This window comes from Microcaecilia unicolor, chromosome 7 (genome assembly GCF_901765095.1).
Source record: "Microcaecilia unicolor chromosome 7, aMicUni1.1, whole genome shotgun sequence".
In the NCBI taxonomy this organism is placed as follows: Eukaryota; Metazoa; Chordata; class Amphibia; order Gymnophiona; family Siphonopidae; genus Microcaecilia; species Microcaecilia unicolor.
Genome location: NC_044037.1, coordinates 92,553,140 through 92,568,069, shown reverse-complemented (window position 1 = coordinate 92,568,069; position 14,930 = coordinate 92,553,140). Strand labels below are relative to the sequence as shown.

The following is a 14,930-nucleotide window of genomic DNA, read 5'->3' as shown; positions in this document are numbered from 1 at the left end:
ATAGAGGACCTGAGTCCTTTTCGGTTAAGGTTTGGCCCTTGAAAGTATGTGCTTGAAAAGCCAAGGTTATTCAGCAGTGGGCAACGCAGAGGTTTTCAACTTTTCTAGTGTATGCTTAGGATTTGGTGCCTGAATCTTGGTGTTCCAGTGGGAGTCCCAGTGACATATTCATACTATAAGGAGTGGTGCAGCATTGGAAATTGCCAGTGACTGAACTTTTTTGGATCATGGCCTAACCCTGTGTTCTTTGAAGGTTCAAGTGGCATCTTTGGCCTGTTTCAGGGGAAGAGTGTAATGTGAGTCCCTGGCAGCCCATTTAGTTATTTTTCATTTTCTGTGTTGGGGGCATCAAATCATTCTCCCCATCACCCCATAATTCCACAGTGAGAAATAAATTTACTGATTAATGCTCTGGCGGGGCTGTCTGAGTTAGTGAAGCATGGACTGTAGAGGATTTATTTTTGAAGGCAATTATTTTGGTGGCTATATGCTGTTCTAGGCACATTTTGTAGTTGCAGGCATTATGGTATTGGGATCTTTATTAATCTTTTGGAGAGGATTTCAGTGATGCTGTGCACAGTTCTGTCTTTTCTGCCCTGGATGGTTTCCACCTTTCATGTGATAAGGGACTGGCACTATGTTCATAGGGTTCTTATCCAGTATTTTGAAGATCATGAATGCCTTTTGAAAATCAGACCATTTTTTTCATTCTGTACAGTGGTCAACCTAAAGACAGGATGGCTTCCAAATCCTCCTTGGATAGATCTTCCTGTACCTCATTTACGCTTTCAGAGAAGCTTTGCTGGGAGATTCATTCCTTTTTTTTTTTTTTGCAGTGTATAAGTGTTCTTTTTTTTTTTTTTTTTTTTTTTGTATATTCATTGCTTAATGGTTGTCACCAGCTTTGTCAATAGTACACTGGCAATTTCCATTGCTGCACCAGTCCTTATAGTATGAAGATGTCACTGGAAAGTTCCGGCTCTTTGCTTCCTTGTCATCAAGCAGATGAAGCCATTACGTATGGGTTATGTCCATCAACCAGCAGGGGAGATAGAGAGCACTCAAACTTTCACAGTGCCCTCTTGGCCAGCTAGCTCCACTGCCTCTTCAGTATTCTCTATCTCCCTTAGCAGGGTGGCTGCAGCTTGTTCGAGCTCCAGAAAAATCTGCCGGGAGGTGGTTCCTGGCTTGCCAGTTGTTAACCGGGGTGTTGGAGGCTATAGCAGCTTCACTTTAAAGGCACATAGGTTAGCCCTTTCTCTGCCTTACCCATACCTCTGTGGATGTGGACATATTGCCTTGCTTTCCCTGTCCTTACCCACCAACAGTGGATGCAGGCATATAGGTTCGCCCTTTCCCTGCCTTTCCCACTCATCTGAGCCTCCGGAGTCTTCAATACCTCTGCTTTCCTCACAGCTTAAAAAAAAAAAAAAAAAAAGTTGCGTCGCGTTTTTAAACGCAGAGACGCTGGAACAGAGGTTTTTGACCTGATTTTCAGCAGGATCGTAGTTGTACACTAGATCCTTTGAGGTAAGAGTGTTTTCCAACTCCTCCGGGGTGGGCCCGCGATTGGGGCGATTTTGGCGCGAAACCGCCATTTTGGATTTTACCGCCGTTTTTCGGCGATGGCTGCGGACAATGTAAAGCGCTGTTCCACTTGTGGCAAGCGCAAATCAGCAGCAGGACTCTGTAAATCGTGCTGTATTGTCGTAGGAGCCGGCCCGAGCATAGCGAGCGATGTTTCTTCCCGCTCTGAGCTGGCAGCGGGCGCCATTTTGCTTACACCACATGGCGTGGCCTCCGTGGACACGGAGAGCCCTGAGCCGGGTGGGGCACCTCGAGATGAGGTTATTTCAGGAGTGGCTAGCACCGGACAGGAGATCCCTCCGCGGTGAGGATTTTCCACCGTGATGAGCTGCCAGCGCTTATTTCAGATACCCTGCAGGCCCTCTCGATTGAAGATCCTGACAGTGGCATGGCCTCCTCGGGTAATCCCAGGATGGCTAGTACCAAGAAAGCTGCTCAGGCCTTCCCTTTGCATGACTCCATCCTAGAGCTTGTTTCGGCTCAGTGGGCTGACCCCGAGGGACCTTTGAGAGTTTCCAGGGCTATGGGGCAGTTATACCCTCTGCGTGAGGGACATATGGCTCGTTTTCAAATGCCTACAGTGGATGCCCTAGTCACTGCAGTGACAAAGAGAACTACCCTCCCTGTTGAAGGAGGTGTTGCCCTGAAGGATGTTCAAGACCGTAGGCTGGAAACAGCGTTGAAACGGGCCTTTGAAATTGCAGGTCTCACTGTTCGGGCGTCTGCATGCAGCTGTTATGCTGTGAGAGCCTGCCTAGCTTGGCTGCAACAGGCAGTGGCTCAGCCCGGAGAAGGAGCGGAGCCCTTCTTGGATGTGGCTCCGCGGATGGAGGTGGCCTTGTCCTTTCTGGCTGATGCCCTTTATGACCTTGTCAGAGCTTCGGCTAAACAAATGGCAGTAGCAGTGGTGGCTCGCCGTCGTCTGTGGCTACGACACTGGGCAGCGGACATGGCCTCTAAGCAAAGGTTGGTGAAGTTGCCTTTTCAAGGACTTCTCTTATTTGGTGAGGAGTTAGAGAAAATTGTGAAAGGCCTGGGTGATCCAAAACCCCAGCGCTTGCCCGAAGATAGGCAGAGGCCTTCCTCTAAGGGCCAGGCGGTCCACTCCTCGTACAGACCTCGCTTCCGTGAAGCTAGAAGGTACCGCCCGGGGCGTTCTGCTGGGTTCACTTCACGTGCCCGTGGTCAGCAGAGGAACTCCTTTCGCTCGGACAAGCATTCCGCAGCCGGTGGCTCAAGACCAGGAGTTCAGGGGCGACCCTCTCAATGATGGTGCGCCGGCCCTCTCCTCGATGCCTGTCATCGGAGGATGGCTTTCCCTCTTTGACGAGGAGTGGGCCAAGATTTCCTCAGATCAGTGGGTTCTGGACCTGATCAGAGATGGATACAGAATAGAATTCAACGCCCCAGTAAGAGACGTGTTTGTGGAGTCCCGATGCGGTTCTGCTGTCAAACGGGCGGCAGTGGAGGAGACTTTACAAGGTCTGATTCAGTTAGGGGCAGTGACCCCGGTGCCTCCCGCCGAGCAAGGCTGCGGCCGATACTCCATCTACTTTGTGGTGCCGCGAAAAGGTGGGTCCTTTCGCCCTATTCTGGACTTAAAAGAAGTGAACAAGTCCCTGAGAGTGCGGCATTTCCACATGGAATCCCTGCGCTCCGTCATTGCGGCGGTTCAGCCAGGAGAGTTTCTCACGTCTCTAGACCTGAAAGAAGCTTACTGGCACATACCGATTTGGCCCCCGCACCAGAAGTTTCTGAGGTTTGCGGTGTTGGGAAAACATTTCCAGTTCAGGGCCTTGCCTTTTGGCCTCGCCACAGCTCCCCGAACCTTTTCGAAGGTAATGGTGGTGGTAGCTGCTTTTCTCAGGCGAGAAGGTATCAGGGTTCACCCGTACCTAGACGACTGGCTCATCAGAGCAGACTCTGCAACAGAGAGCTTACAAGCTACAGCCAGAGTGGTCTCAGTACTGCAATCTCTAGGCTGGGTCGTCAATATGGCAAAAGTCACCTGTCCCCTTCACAATCTCTAGAGTTTTTGGGGGCCAGGTTCGACACAGTCTCGGGCTATGTGTTCCTACCCGAGCCAAGGCGGTGCAAGCTTCAGAATCAGGTCCGTCTGCTCCAGAGGATGCCCCGCCCGCGAGCTTGGGACATTGTCCAGCTGCTGGGATCGATGACAGCCACGATGGAAGTGGTACCCTGGGCGAGAGCGCACCTGAGACCTCTACAGTATTCCCTACTCCGGAGATGGTCTCCTATTTCTCAGGATTACCAATGCAGACTTACTTGGCTCCCTGCGGCCCGTCTCAGCATGGAGTGGTGGCTCTCAGACAGCATGCTGCGGCGAGGAATGCCGCTGACGCTCCCCGTTTGGTGCCTAGTGGTAACAGATGCCAGCCTGAAGGGCTGGGGCGCACACTGCAAGGGGAAGCATGCCCAGGGTCTATGGACACCCGAGGAGTCGGAGTGGTCCATCAACCGCCTAGAGTTGAAAGCGGTGTTTCAGGCGCTTCTGGCCTTTCAAGTGACCCTGGAAGGATTGGCTGTCAGAGTGATGTCGGACAACACGACAACGGTGGCCTATATAAATCGACAAGGCGGAACAAGGTGCAGAGCACTAGCCGCGCAGGCCGAACTGATTTGCCACTGGGCCGAGCTGCATCTTCAGTGTCTGTCGGCAGCTCATATTGCAGGTCAGAGCAATGTGCAGGCCGATTTTCTGAGCAGGCATCAGATCGATCCAGCAGAATGGAATCTGGCAGACGAAGTATTCCTGCAGATCTGTGCCAAATGGGGCAAGCCCGTGATGGATCTAATGGCGACAAGTGCCAATACCAAAGTCCCGTGCTTCTTCAGCAGACGGAGAGATCCTCGCTCGGCGGGGTTGGATGCCTTGGCTCAACCCTGGCCTCCGGGTCTACTTTATGTGTTTCCCCCATGGCCCTTGATAGGGCGCCTGCTCTTGCGGATTCGGCTGCACCCAGGAGAAGTGGTCCTCATCGCCCCGGATTGGCCAAGGAGACCTTGGTATGCAGACCTCCGACAGATGCTCCTGGAGGCTCCTCTGCCGTTACCTCTGGTACCGAACCTGTTGACTCAGGGACCGGTAGCCATGGAGGACGCCGGCCGCTTTGGTCTTACAGCATGGCTATTGAGAGGGCGCAATTGAGGGATAAAGGTTATTCCAATAAAGTTGTTTCCACTCTCCTGCAAGCCCGCAAGCGGTCCACTTCCGTGGCTTATGCCAGGATTTGGTGCCTGTTTGAGTCTTGGTGTGCTTCCAGAGCCATTGTTCCAATGCGGGCTCCTGTCTCGCCGATTCTGGACTTTTTGCAGGAAGGTGTACAAAAAGGCTTGGCCTATAATTCCCTGCGGGTGCAGGTGGCAGCGTTGGCCTCCCTTCGTGGTAAGGTGGAAGGCGTGTCTTTGGCTGCTCACCCAGATGTGGCACAGTTTCTTAGAGGGGTGCTTCGGCTCCGACCTCCAGTGCGAGCACCCTGTCCAGCTTGGAACCTGGGGCTAGTTTTGAAAACCCTGCAGGCATCTCCTTTTGAGCCGCTTTGGCGAGCATCGGAGAAAGACTTGACACTGAAGGCCGTTTTTCTGGTGGCCATTACCTCGGCGAGACGGGTGTCAGAGCTCCAGGCGCTGTCCTGTAGAGACCCATTTCTGCAATTTTCAGAGTCCGGAGTCACGGTTCAGACCGTGCCTTCCTTTATGTCTAAGGTGGTTTCAGCCTTTCACTTAAACCAGCCTATTTTCTTGCCCTCTTTTTCAGAGGAAGAGTTTCCAGAATCTTTTGGGCAGCTGCACCTTTTGGATGTGCGCAGGACTCTGCTGCAGTATCTGCGAGTTACTAACTCTTTCAGGACTTCTGATCATCTGTTTGTTTTGCTATCCGGTTCTCGCAGAGGGTCTCCAGCGTCTAAAGCCACTATTGCCCGCTGGCTCAAAGAAACTATCTTTTCAGCTTATCTGCTGGCCGGCAGGGGTTCCGCCTGTAGCCTTTAAGGCACATTCTACTAGAGCGATTTCGTCCTCTTGGGCTGAAACTGGAGCACTCTCTCTTCAAGAGATATGCAGTGCAGCAACATGGGCTTCTAAGCTCTCCTTTGCCCGACATTACAGGCTGGATGTGGCTGCCAGGAGGGATGCGCGTTTTGGTGCACAAGTGCTAGCGCGTGGTGTGGCTTGTTCCCACCCTATCTAGGGATTGCTTTGTTACATCCCATACGTAATGGCTTCATCTGCTTGATGACAAGGAAGGGAAAATTAGGTTCTTACCTTGGTAATTTTCTTTCCTTTAGTCATAGCAGATGAAGCCATGAGCCCTCCCTGTATGATTTTGTCTGTATGCTGTGAATCTGTTTTTCAGGTTCTGTTCTAATTTCCTGAAGTTCCTTCCTTGGGAGAAAGTTGGAAAACAATCTTCAGGATTCATGTTCAGTTTAAATTTAGGAGGATGTGTTCATTCCCTCCAGCATGTTTTTTTTGGAGAATGTGTTGATTCTCTCCAGGAGGCGCGTGTGTTCCCCTCCAGTTCTATAAATAGGAGGATGAGTTCATTCCCTCCAGTGTGTTGGGAGGATGTGTGATTCCCTCCAGGAGGCGCGTGTGTTCCCCTCCACTTATACAATAAGGAGGATGAGTTTATTCCCTCCAGGAGGATGTGCATTCCCTCCTTTATGAGTTCATGCCCTTGTGATGGGCCATCGTTCGCTGTGAGGAAAGCTCTTGTGATTCCCATTGCGGTTTGCCATACTGCTTTGGAAGCTTCATATACTGAAGAGGCAGTGGAGCTAGCTGGCCAAGAGGGCACTGTGAAAGTTTGAGTGCTCTCTATCTCCCCTGCTGGTTGATGGACATAACCCATACGTAATGGCTTCATCTGCTATGACTAAAGGAAAGAAAATTACCAAGGTAAGAACCTAATTTTCCCTTCCATCTGCTGCTAAGGCAGCAAAACCCACATATCTGGATTGGTCTAGCAGGAATCAAGGAAAGGAAATTAGCAGATAAATTTCACCTTATAGCATCATAGTGTGCTTTATAGTCGCTTAAGTCACCTGGTCTATAATTTGTGTTATTGCAATAACACAGCTTAGTAAATAGCTTATTCACCAAATGAAAGTATGCAGGCTCTTTGTATAGTCTGGAAATGTGTAACAGCCAGACTGCATGCAAGTATGTGCTGTAACGCTCTACAGTGTCAATGTGCAGTCTAACACTTTTCAGAACTGACTGCTTTAAAACCTGGGAGAGAACTCGGAGCTGCAGGAAGTCTTATGTATGAATGAGTAGGATATCCTTGCTGAGAGGTCCCCTCTTGGCTGAGAAATATCTTCTGTGTCAAAATTTATTTTGGTTTTGCGTGATTGTAGGATTTGTTTTGTTTTTTTTTTGTTTTTTTTTGTTGGATTTGGGATTTTTTGGTTGGTTTGGTGGATTGGTTTGTACTCATAAAAAACATAGTAACATAGTAGATGACGGCAGAAAAAAGACCTGCACGGTCCACCCAGTCTGCCCAACAAGATAAACTCACATGTGCCATTTTTTGTGTTTACCTTACCTTGATTTGTACCTGTCTTTTTCAGGGCACAGACCGTATAAGTCTGCCCAGCACTATCCCCACCTCCCAACCACCAGCCCTGCCTCCCACCACCGGCTAAGCTTCTGGGGATCCCTTCCTTCTGAGCAGGATTCCTTTATGTTTATCCCACACGTGTATGAATTCCGTTACCGTTTTCCTCTCCACCACCTCCCGCGGGAGGGCATTCCAAGCATCCACCACTCTCTCCGTGAAAAAATACTTCCTGACATTTTTCTTGAGTCTGCCCCCCTTCAATCTCATTTCATGTCCTCTCGTTCTACCGCCTTCCCATCTCCGGAAAAGGTTCGTTTGCGGATTCATACCTTTCAAATATTTGAACGTCTGTATCATATCACCCCTGTTTCTCCTTTCCTCCAGGGTATACATGTTCAGGTCAACAAGTCTCTCCTCATACGTCTTGTAATGCAAATCCCATACCATTCTCGTAGCTTTTCTTTGTACCGCTTCCATTTTTTTTACATCCTTCACAAGATACGGCCTCCAAAATTGAACACAATACTCCAGGTGGGGCCTCACCAACGTCTTATACAGGGGTATTAAAACCTCTTTTCTTCTGCTGGTCACACCTCTCTCTATACAGCCTAGCAATCTTCTAGCTACGGCCACCGCCTTGTCACACTGTTTCATCGCCTTCAGGTCCTCAGATACTATCACCCCAAGATCCCTCTCCCCGTCTGTACCTATCAGACCCTCACCGCCTAACACATACGTCTCCCGTGGATTTCTACTCCCTAAGTGCATCACTTTGCATTTCTTCGCATTGAATTTTAATTGCCAAACCGTTAGACCATTCTTCTAGCTTCCGCAGATCTTTTTTCATGCTTTCCACTCCCTCCAGAGTGTCCACTCTGTTGCAAATCTTGGTGTCATCCGCAAAAAGGCAAACTTTACCTTCTAACCCTTCGGCAATATCACTCAAAAATGTATTGAATAGAATCGGCCCCAGCACCGATCCCTGAGGCACTCCACTACTGACCTTTCTCTCCTCCGAGCGCACTCCATTTACCACCACCCTCTGTCGTCTGCCCGTCAACCAGTTCCTAATCCAGGTCACCACTTCGGGTCCTATCTTCAGCCCTGCTAGTTTATTCAAGAGCCTCCTGTGGGAAACCGTGTCAAAAGCTTTACTGAAATCTAAGTAGATTACATCCATAGCACGTCCTTGATTTAATTCTCCGGTCACCCAGTCAAAGAATTCAATGAGATTCGTTTGGCACGATTTCCCTTTGGTAAAACCATGTTGTCGCGGATCTTGCAACTTATTTGCTTCCAAGAAATTCACTATCCTTTCCTTCAGCATCGCTTCCATTACTTTTCCAATAATTGAAGTGAGGCTTACCGGCCTGTAGTTTCCAGCTTCTTCCCTATCACCACTTTTGTGAAGAGGGACCACCTCCGCCGTTCTCCAATCCCACGGAACCTCTCCCGTCTCCAAGGATTTATTAAACAAATCTTTAAGAGGACCCGCCAGAACCTCTCTGAGCTCCCTCAATATCCTGGGGTGGATCCTGTCCGGTCCCACTGCTTTGTCCACCTTTAGATTTTTAAGTTGTTCATACACACTCTCTTCTGTGAACGGTGCTATATCCATTCCATTCTCACATGTACTTTTGCCAGTCCATTGCAGTCCTGCTCCAGGATTTTCTTCTGTGAAAACAGAACAAAAGTATCTATTTAGCAAATTTGCTTTTTCTTCATCATTATCTATATAGCGGTTCTCAGCATCTTTCAGTTTCACAATTCCCTTTTTAATCTTCCTCCTTTCACTAATATACCTGAAGAAAGTTTTGTCAACCCTCCTTACATTTCTAGCCATTTGTTCTTCCGCTTGCGCTTTCGCCAGACGTATCTCTCTCTTGGCTTCTTTCAGTTTCCTCCGGTATTCCTCCCCGTATTCCTCTTCTTGAGTCTTTATGTATTTCAGGAACGCCAACTCTTTAGCCTTTATTTTCTCAGCCACTTGTTTGGAGAACCATATCGGTTTCCTTTTTCTCTTGCTTTTATTTATTCTCTTTACATAAAGGTTTGTGGCCCTATTTATAGCTTCTTTCAGCTTGGACCACTGTCCTTCCACTTCTCGTTCATCCTCCCATCCCATCAGCTCCTTCCTCAGGTATTCCCCCATTTTACTAAAGTCAGCACGCTTGAAATCCAGGACTTTGATTTTTGAGTGGCCGCCCTCCACTTCAGCCGTCATATCAAACCAAACCGTTTGATGGGCACCCACTCGGACATTTGACACACTATCCCCATTTGTGAGCACCAGATACAGCGTCGCTCCTTCCCTCGTGGGTTCCGTCACCATTTGTCTGAGCAGAGCACTTTGAAAAGCATCCACGATCTCTCTACTTCTTTCTGAATACGCAGACGGAACTTTCCAATCTACATCTGGCAGATTGAAATCTCCCAGCAACAGCACCTCTCTCTTCTTTCCCAACTTATGGATATCTGCGACTAGATCTTTATCTAGATCCTCCAATTGTGTTGGAGGTCTGTAGACAACACCGACGTGTACAGAGGTTTTATCATCTCTTTTTAAGGTGATCCATATCGCTTCTTCCTTTCCCCAGGTCCCTGACATTTCAGTTGCCTCGATGTCACATACAGAGCTACTCCTCCACCTTTTCGACCCTCTCTATCCTTCCTAAATAGATTATAGACCGGTATGTTTGCATGGGAACCATTTAGCCACGTCTCTGTGATTGCAACAATGACTAAGTCTGCCTCCAACATCAGGGCTTGAAGGTCATGAACTTTATTGCTTAGACTGCGAGCATTTGTGGTCATCGCTTTCCATGTACATTTTCTGGTATGTGTTTCAACATTTGTGATTTGGGGTTGTTTTTTGTCTTTGGGTACCTTCATATCTTTTTGTTTCACCTCCATTGCTTGTTCTTCCGCATCAGTTCTATTTTGAGGAACATCACAGTGCTGTAATGGAGCAAAATAATTCTGTAGGGGCAACGCTTGTGAGGGTGGATGCCTCTGTGTCACATAACGAAATCTGCCTGAGCCTACGGTGAACCATCTATTCTTAGGTGGTTTTATCCTTTGAGGTAGTGGTGTGAATTTGGCCTGATTCTGTGCGTTATGATGTTGTGCAGTCTTAGAAGTTGCTTTAATTGCATCTAATTCCTGCTTTACTTCACTGAGCTCCTGTTTTAAACTATTGAGCTGATAACAGATAGGACAAGCCTTAAGGCTCCAGATGATTGGCCTTGAAACTAAAGCACCACAATTATTACAGAGAATAAAAGTCATCCTGATTCGTTGGAATGGGTATGAACAGGTATGCTATGATGGGGTTTAACCGTGTGCAAGATTAATTTTACTCCTCAGCAATCTGAGACAGTTGTAATTAGGGTGGAGTTAATTTGTGATAAGTAATTATTCAGAAAAGCTATTTAGGAAGTGTCACTCTTGGGGTGGGTGGGCTTAAACTTTACCTGTGGAATGTGTTTGCTGTAAAACCTGTCTCTAGGACTGTGTTAAGCCACTATTCTACACAGCTGTTTGGGACAAGGGGAAGACAAGGTTAAGAATGCACCAGAAATGTGCAGAAACCACAGCTGTAGGGTAGGGAAAGCCAGCACAATTCTTATCTGTTTTGAGTTTCCTTCAGGGAGCAGACAAGCAAAGAGCTGCAGGCTGCTCAGGAGCTCCACAGAAAACAGAAATCACCACACCTAAGTGTTTAAAATGTCTGCTGAAAACCAGGTGGTTGGGAGAGGGGAACAACTCAGCAGCACACTTTTAGTAAAAGAAAGAGATTTCTAATACTTCCTGGCAATTTTGAAATCTGAAAATCTAGTTTTCATATTTACAGATATCAATAAACCAGTTAGAAACACAACAATCAGATATCAATAAAGCAGTTAGAAGCAAAACCAATTAGAAACACAACAATGAGATCACACCAGTTAGATCACAATATTTGCTGAGCAGATTTAAAACAGATTTTGGTTTTGCGTGATTGTAGGATTTGGTTTTTTTTTGTTTTGTTGGATTTGGGATTTTTTGGTTGGTTTGGTGGATTGGTTTGTACTCATAAACTACTGTATCAATTATACTTTCAGTATGAAGTGTTAGCATACCTTTCTTTGACGTTATCTGTTTTAGTGTTGATTGCTGTTTAGGTTCTAATGGGTTAATAGCTTTGTTTGTTATATATTCTTCAAATTGTACGTCTGCCATTAATTAGCTTTTTACTTAAGATGGTTGTATTTATGGGTCAATCAGTTAAGTAAAATAAACTATATTCTTTTTTATTCCAACAGAGGATGAAGAAACCAAGAAACCTATAAAGTTGCCACTGGATGAATGTCTTGGGAATCCAAAATTGTCAGAGGTGTCTTCACAAAAAAAGAGGTCTGCATGGCATCGGGGGAAACCATTTGGTTACAGAGCAGATAAATCTGGACAGGAAAGAGGTTTCAGTATACTGCAGAGTCTTATTGTTCAGCAAGGGCCCTATATAGGAGAGAGACCCTACCCTTGCAATGAATATGAGCAGAGGACCAGTGCCATGGCTTATTTGCTTCAACAGGATAAAAAACTAAAAGGGGACAGACCATTTCTCTGTGCAGTATGTGGCAAGGGCTTCCGTGATAGGGCAGGGCTCATGAAGCACAGGAGGACCCACACAGGAGGGAGGTCCTATAAGTGCACTGAATGTGAGAAAAGCTTCACACAGAAGTGGAATTTAATCCAGCATCGGAGAACTCACACTGGAGAGAGGCCATACAAATGTGGCCAGTGTGAGAAAAGCTTCATGTACAATTCAGTCTTGATCAAGCACCAGAGAATTCATACGGGGGAGAGACCATATCAATGTTCCCAGTGTGAGAAAAACTTCAGCGCGTACTCAGGGCTCATTCGCCACCAAGGGACACATGTAGGGCTAAAACCTTACACTTGCATTGAGTGTGGAGAAACTTACAGCCAGAAACATAATCTCACCAAACATCGGGCTACCCACAATATTCAGGTTCCTTATACAAGTACCAAATAATAAGTTTAAGCTACAAGGAGAAAATTCTGTTGCATACAGGAAACCATGCAGCAAAAGTCTACTCTCTTAAAGACTCTGGAAGGAGAGAACAGCAGGACTTTGCTGAATTGCTCCAACTATACTTTAAGTAACCCTATATTCTCATTTTGTTACATTTTTGCATTATGCCAGCCACTGCCTACCTCAATCCCAGATTTCTCCACTAAACTACTCCAGTCTTCAGTCCTGTGCGGAATCAGCAAACCAGTGTTTTATTCTCCACAAGGTGAACTTAATCACAGACTGGTATACAGCATTTATCATATAGGGCTCTGAAAGTAGAACCTTTTTAATAACATTTGAATTGTCTACATGAGCTGTTTTTTTCCATTTGATTCTTCACTGCCTTCTTTCAGAGCTTAGGCTCCATTACAACGCCCTGTGGTTGAGAGAATGGGATGTTACTTCTGTGAGCCAGCCAGCATGTGCTACCTTATTCCTGTTGTACTATTGAAGCTGTCAGGGCTACCTCAACAGCACTCCTATATGTGTTGTGTTGCTGAGTGACCTATACCTATTTGGGTACAAAATGTATATCTGCCTTCTCTTGTCACCGAAAAACCTGAGGTTGATTCTTCCCTAGATTATTGAGGTTTTTGAATGGTGCTATAATTAAATGAACTTCCAGTGTTTGGGAGAAGATTGAACCATGTACTTATGTTATAGAATCTTGTAAAATTAGAGCTGGAATGGAGATGAAAGTCATGTAGTCCATCTGCTTGCCTCCAGGCAGGATTTGGTATACCTATATTCTCAAGCACATGTTTTTCAAATTTATTTTTATAAATTTTCAGTGATAAGAGAATTCACCACCTCCATAAATAACTTGTTCTAGTGCTTGACTACTGTTATAAAGTTCTTTATAACATGTAAGCTAAATCTCTGCTGCAGTTTAAGCCCAGCTATCTTTGTATTTTCCACAGTGGGGAATAGCAGATGACTATTCTTGTTGTAACCCAAAGCACCAGCCCTTTGGGTACCTGGGCACCTCCAGTGTTTTATGCTGTACTTTATTAAATTGTACACAAAAGCTCCATGCTGTAGAGCAGTAGGGGAAAGCAGGAAGGAAGTGCTTCTGTATCCCAGCTACTGCCCCCCCTCCTCCTCCTCCAGCCTGTTGGCTGGCTGTGTCTGATGGGCTGCAGGAGGAAGAGGTTGTTGCTGCAGTCTGTTGGCTAGCTGTGTCTGATGGACGGGAGGGAGAAGAGTGCACAGCTGTAGCCTAGAGATAAAGGCACGTCCTGTCTATAGCAGCCAATAGTGAGGGAAAGAGCAACAGATAGACACTGAGCAAAGAAAAAAAGATTGAATCACATAACTTTTTGGGGGTTGACAATTTTACATGTGTTGCCAAAATTGTACAGTTTTGAAGTTAAAACCCTTTAGTGTTCAATGTTCCCGTAATAAGCCATATGGGAACAGATTGATGGGAACATTAGACACTAAAGGGTTAAGGTAAAAAAAAAAGGGAATTAATGGAAGAGGAATAGAGGAGCAAAGAAGGGGTGAAAAGTATTATTGACTGGGAGAAATACATCTGCTGTAAAAAGGTAGAGGAAGCAGAAGGAGCTGTAAGGGGAATAGGATGGTAGTGGGGACAGAGGCTGGGAATGGAGTTGTGAGGACAGGAATAGAGGGCCTAGGAAGGAATGTAGGGATATGAAAGGAATTATTGGCAGAGGGAGAGAATGCTGCTATAAAGAAGTGGAAGCAGCTGTAAAGGAAAAGAGAGGCTGGGTGATGGCAACAGGACTGGGAGTAGAGCTGGGTGTGAGGAGTAGAAACAGGCTGTGAGGGTGACGGAGAGCATGGGCTATGATGAGGGAAGGTTGCTGGGAAGAGACACATAATTTAGGATAGAGAGCACAAGCTGCAGAGGGAAGAGGAGCTAGAGATGGAGAACAGCTGTGTGGAATTGGAGAAAAAAGTGCCTGAGAGAAAGATGAGAGGAAAGGTAGTGGTGGAGTGAAGAAACAGGAAGTTGAGAAAAGGCTAAGAAGTGGTATGAGAGGGTAAGACTTAGAAGAAAGTGAAATGAGAGATGATAGAAAGACTTGCTATGGAGGAAAAAGAAATGAAAGGAGATTGGAAAAGAATTCATAAAAGAGAAGGGACAAAGCAGAGCAAAAACGTAAGAGAAGATCAAGAATAAGCAGAGACAAAAGATAGAAATCTACAGATAGAAAGGTTGGCAAATGTGTTTGTTTAATGAAGATTTCTGTTCTAGCTGGACAGGGTCAAGGATGGGGAATGGTAGGTATTCTCAGAGGACAAGCAGAACATATAATTCTCACATGTGGGTAACATCCACGGGGCCTGGTGCAGAAATGCTGCCTAGTCTACTATCTCTTTAAAAGCTTGCGGTTGCACTCCCACCTCACATGCACGGATACAGTCCCACCCGACTCGTAATTGTGGGACCAGTAGTCTTTCTTCATCTGCGGAAAAGAGAGGTTGAGTTTCTGTAGTTCTTTCTTCAGTGTGTTTGTTTTTTTCTCCTGAGGTGCCTTCCCTTGTGCATTTTTCCCCCCTTATCTTCCTCATTTTTACTTTTTTGTCAAATATATACTCCCTTTATTTTTTAGTGGACTTTTCCTCTTAGGCCTGAGCACCAGTAGGGATACACTGACTATTTTTCAGGTGAGCCTTGCCCCTTTTTTTCCTCACCCCTGAGCCATTTGA

General features: G+C 46.5%; 1 protein-coding gene across 4 annotated transcripts in view; it reads left to right on the top strand.

The window, feature by feature from the left end:
• Nucleotides 1-13,082, top strand: part of LOC115474281 (zinc finger protein interacting with ribonucleoprotein K-like) — a 75,985-nt gene extending 62,903 nt beyond the window's left edge. For all 4 annotated transcript variants that reach the window (XM_030209685.1, XM_030209682.1, XM_030209684.1 and 1 more), the window contains one exon: nt 11,476-13,082. In XM_030209685.1, the coding sequence (XP_030065545.1) occupies nt 11,476-12,209 (734 nt within the window). In that variant the 3' untranslated portion in view covers nt 12,210-13,082. The remainder of the gene's footprint in view (nt 1-11,475) is intronic.
• Nucleotides 13,083-14,930: the final 1,848 nt, after the last annotated feature.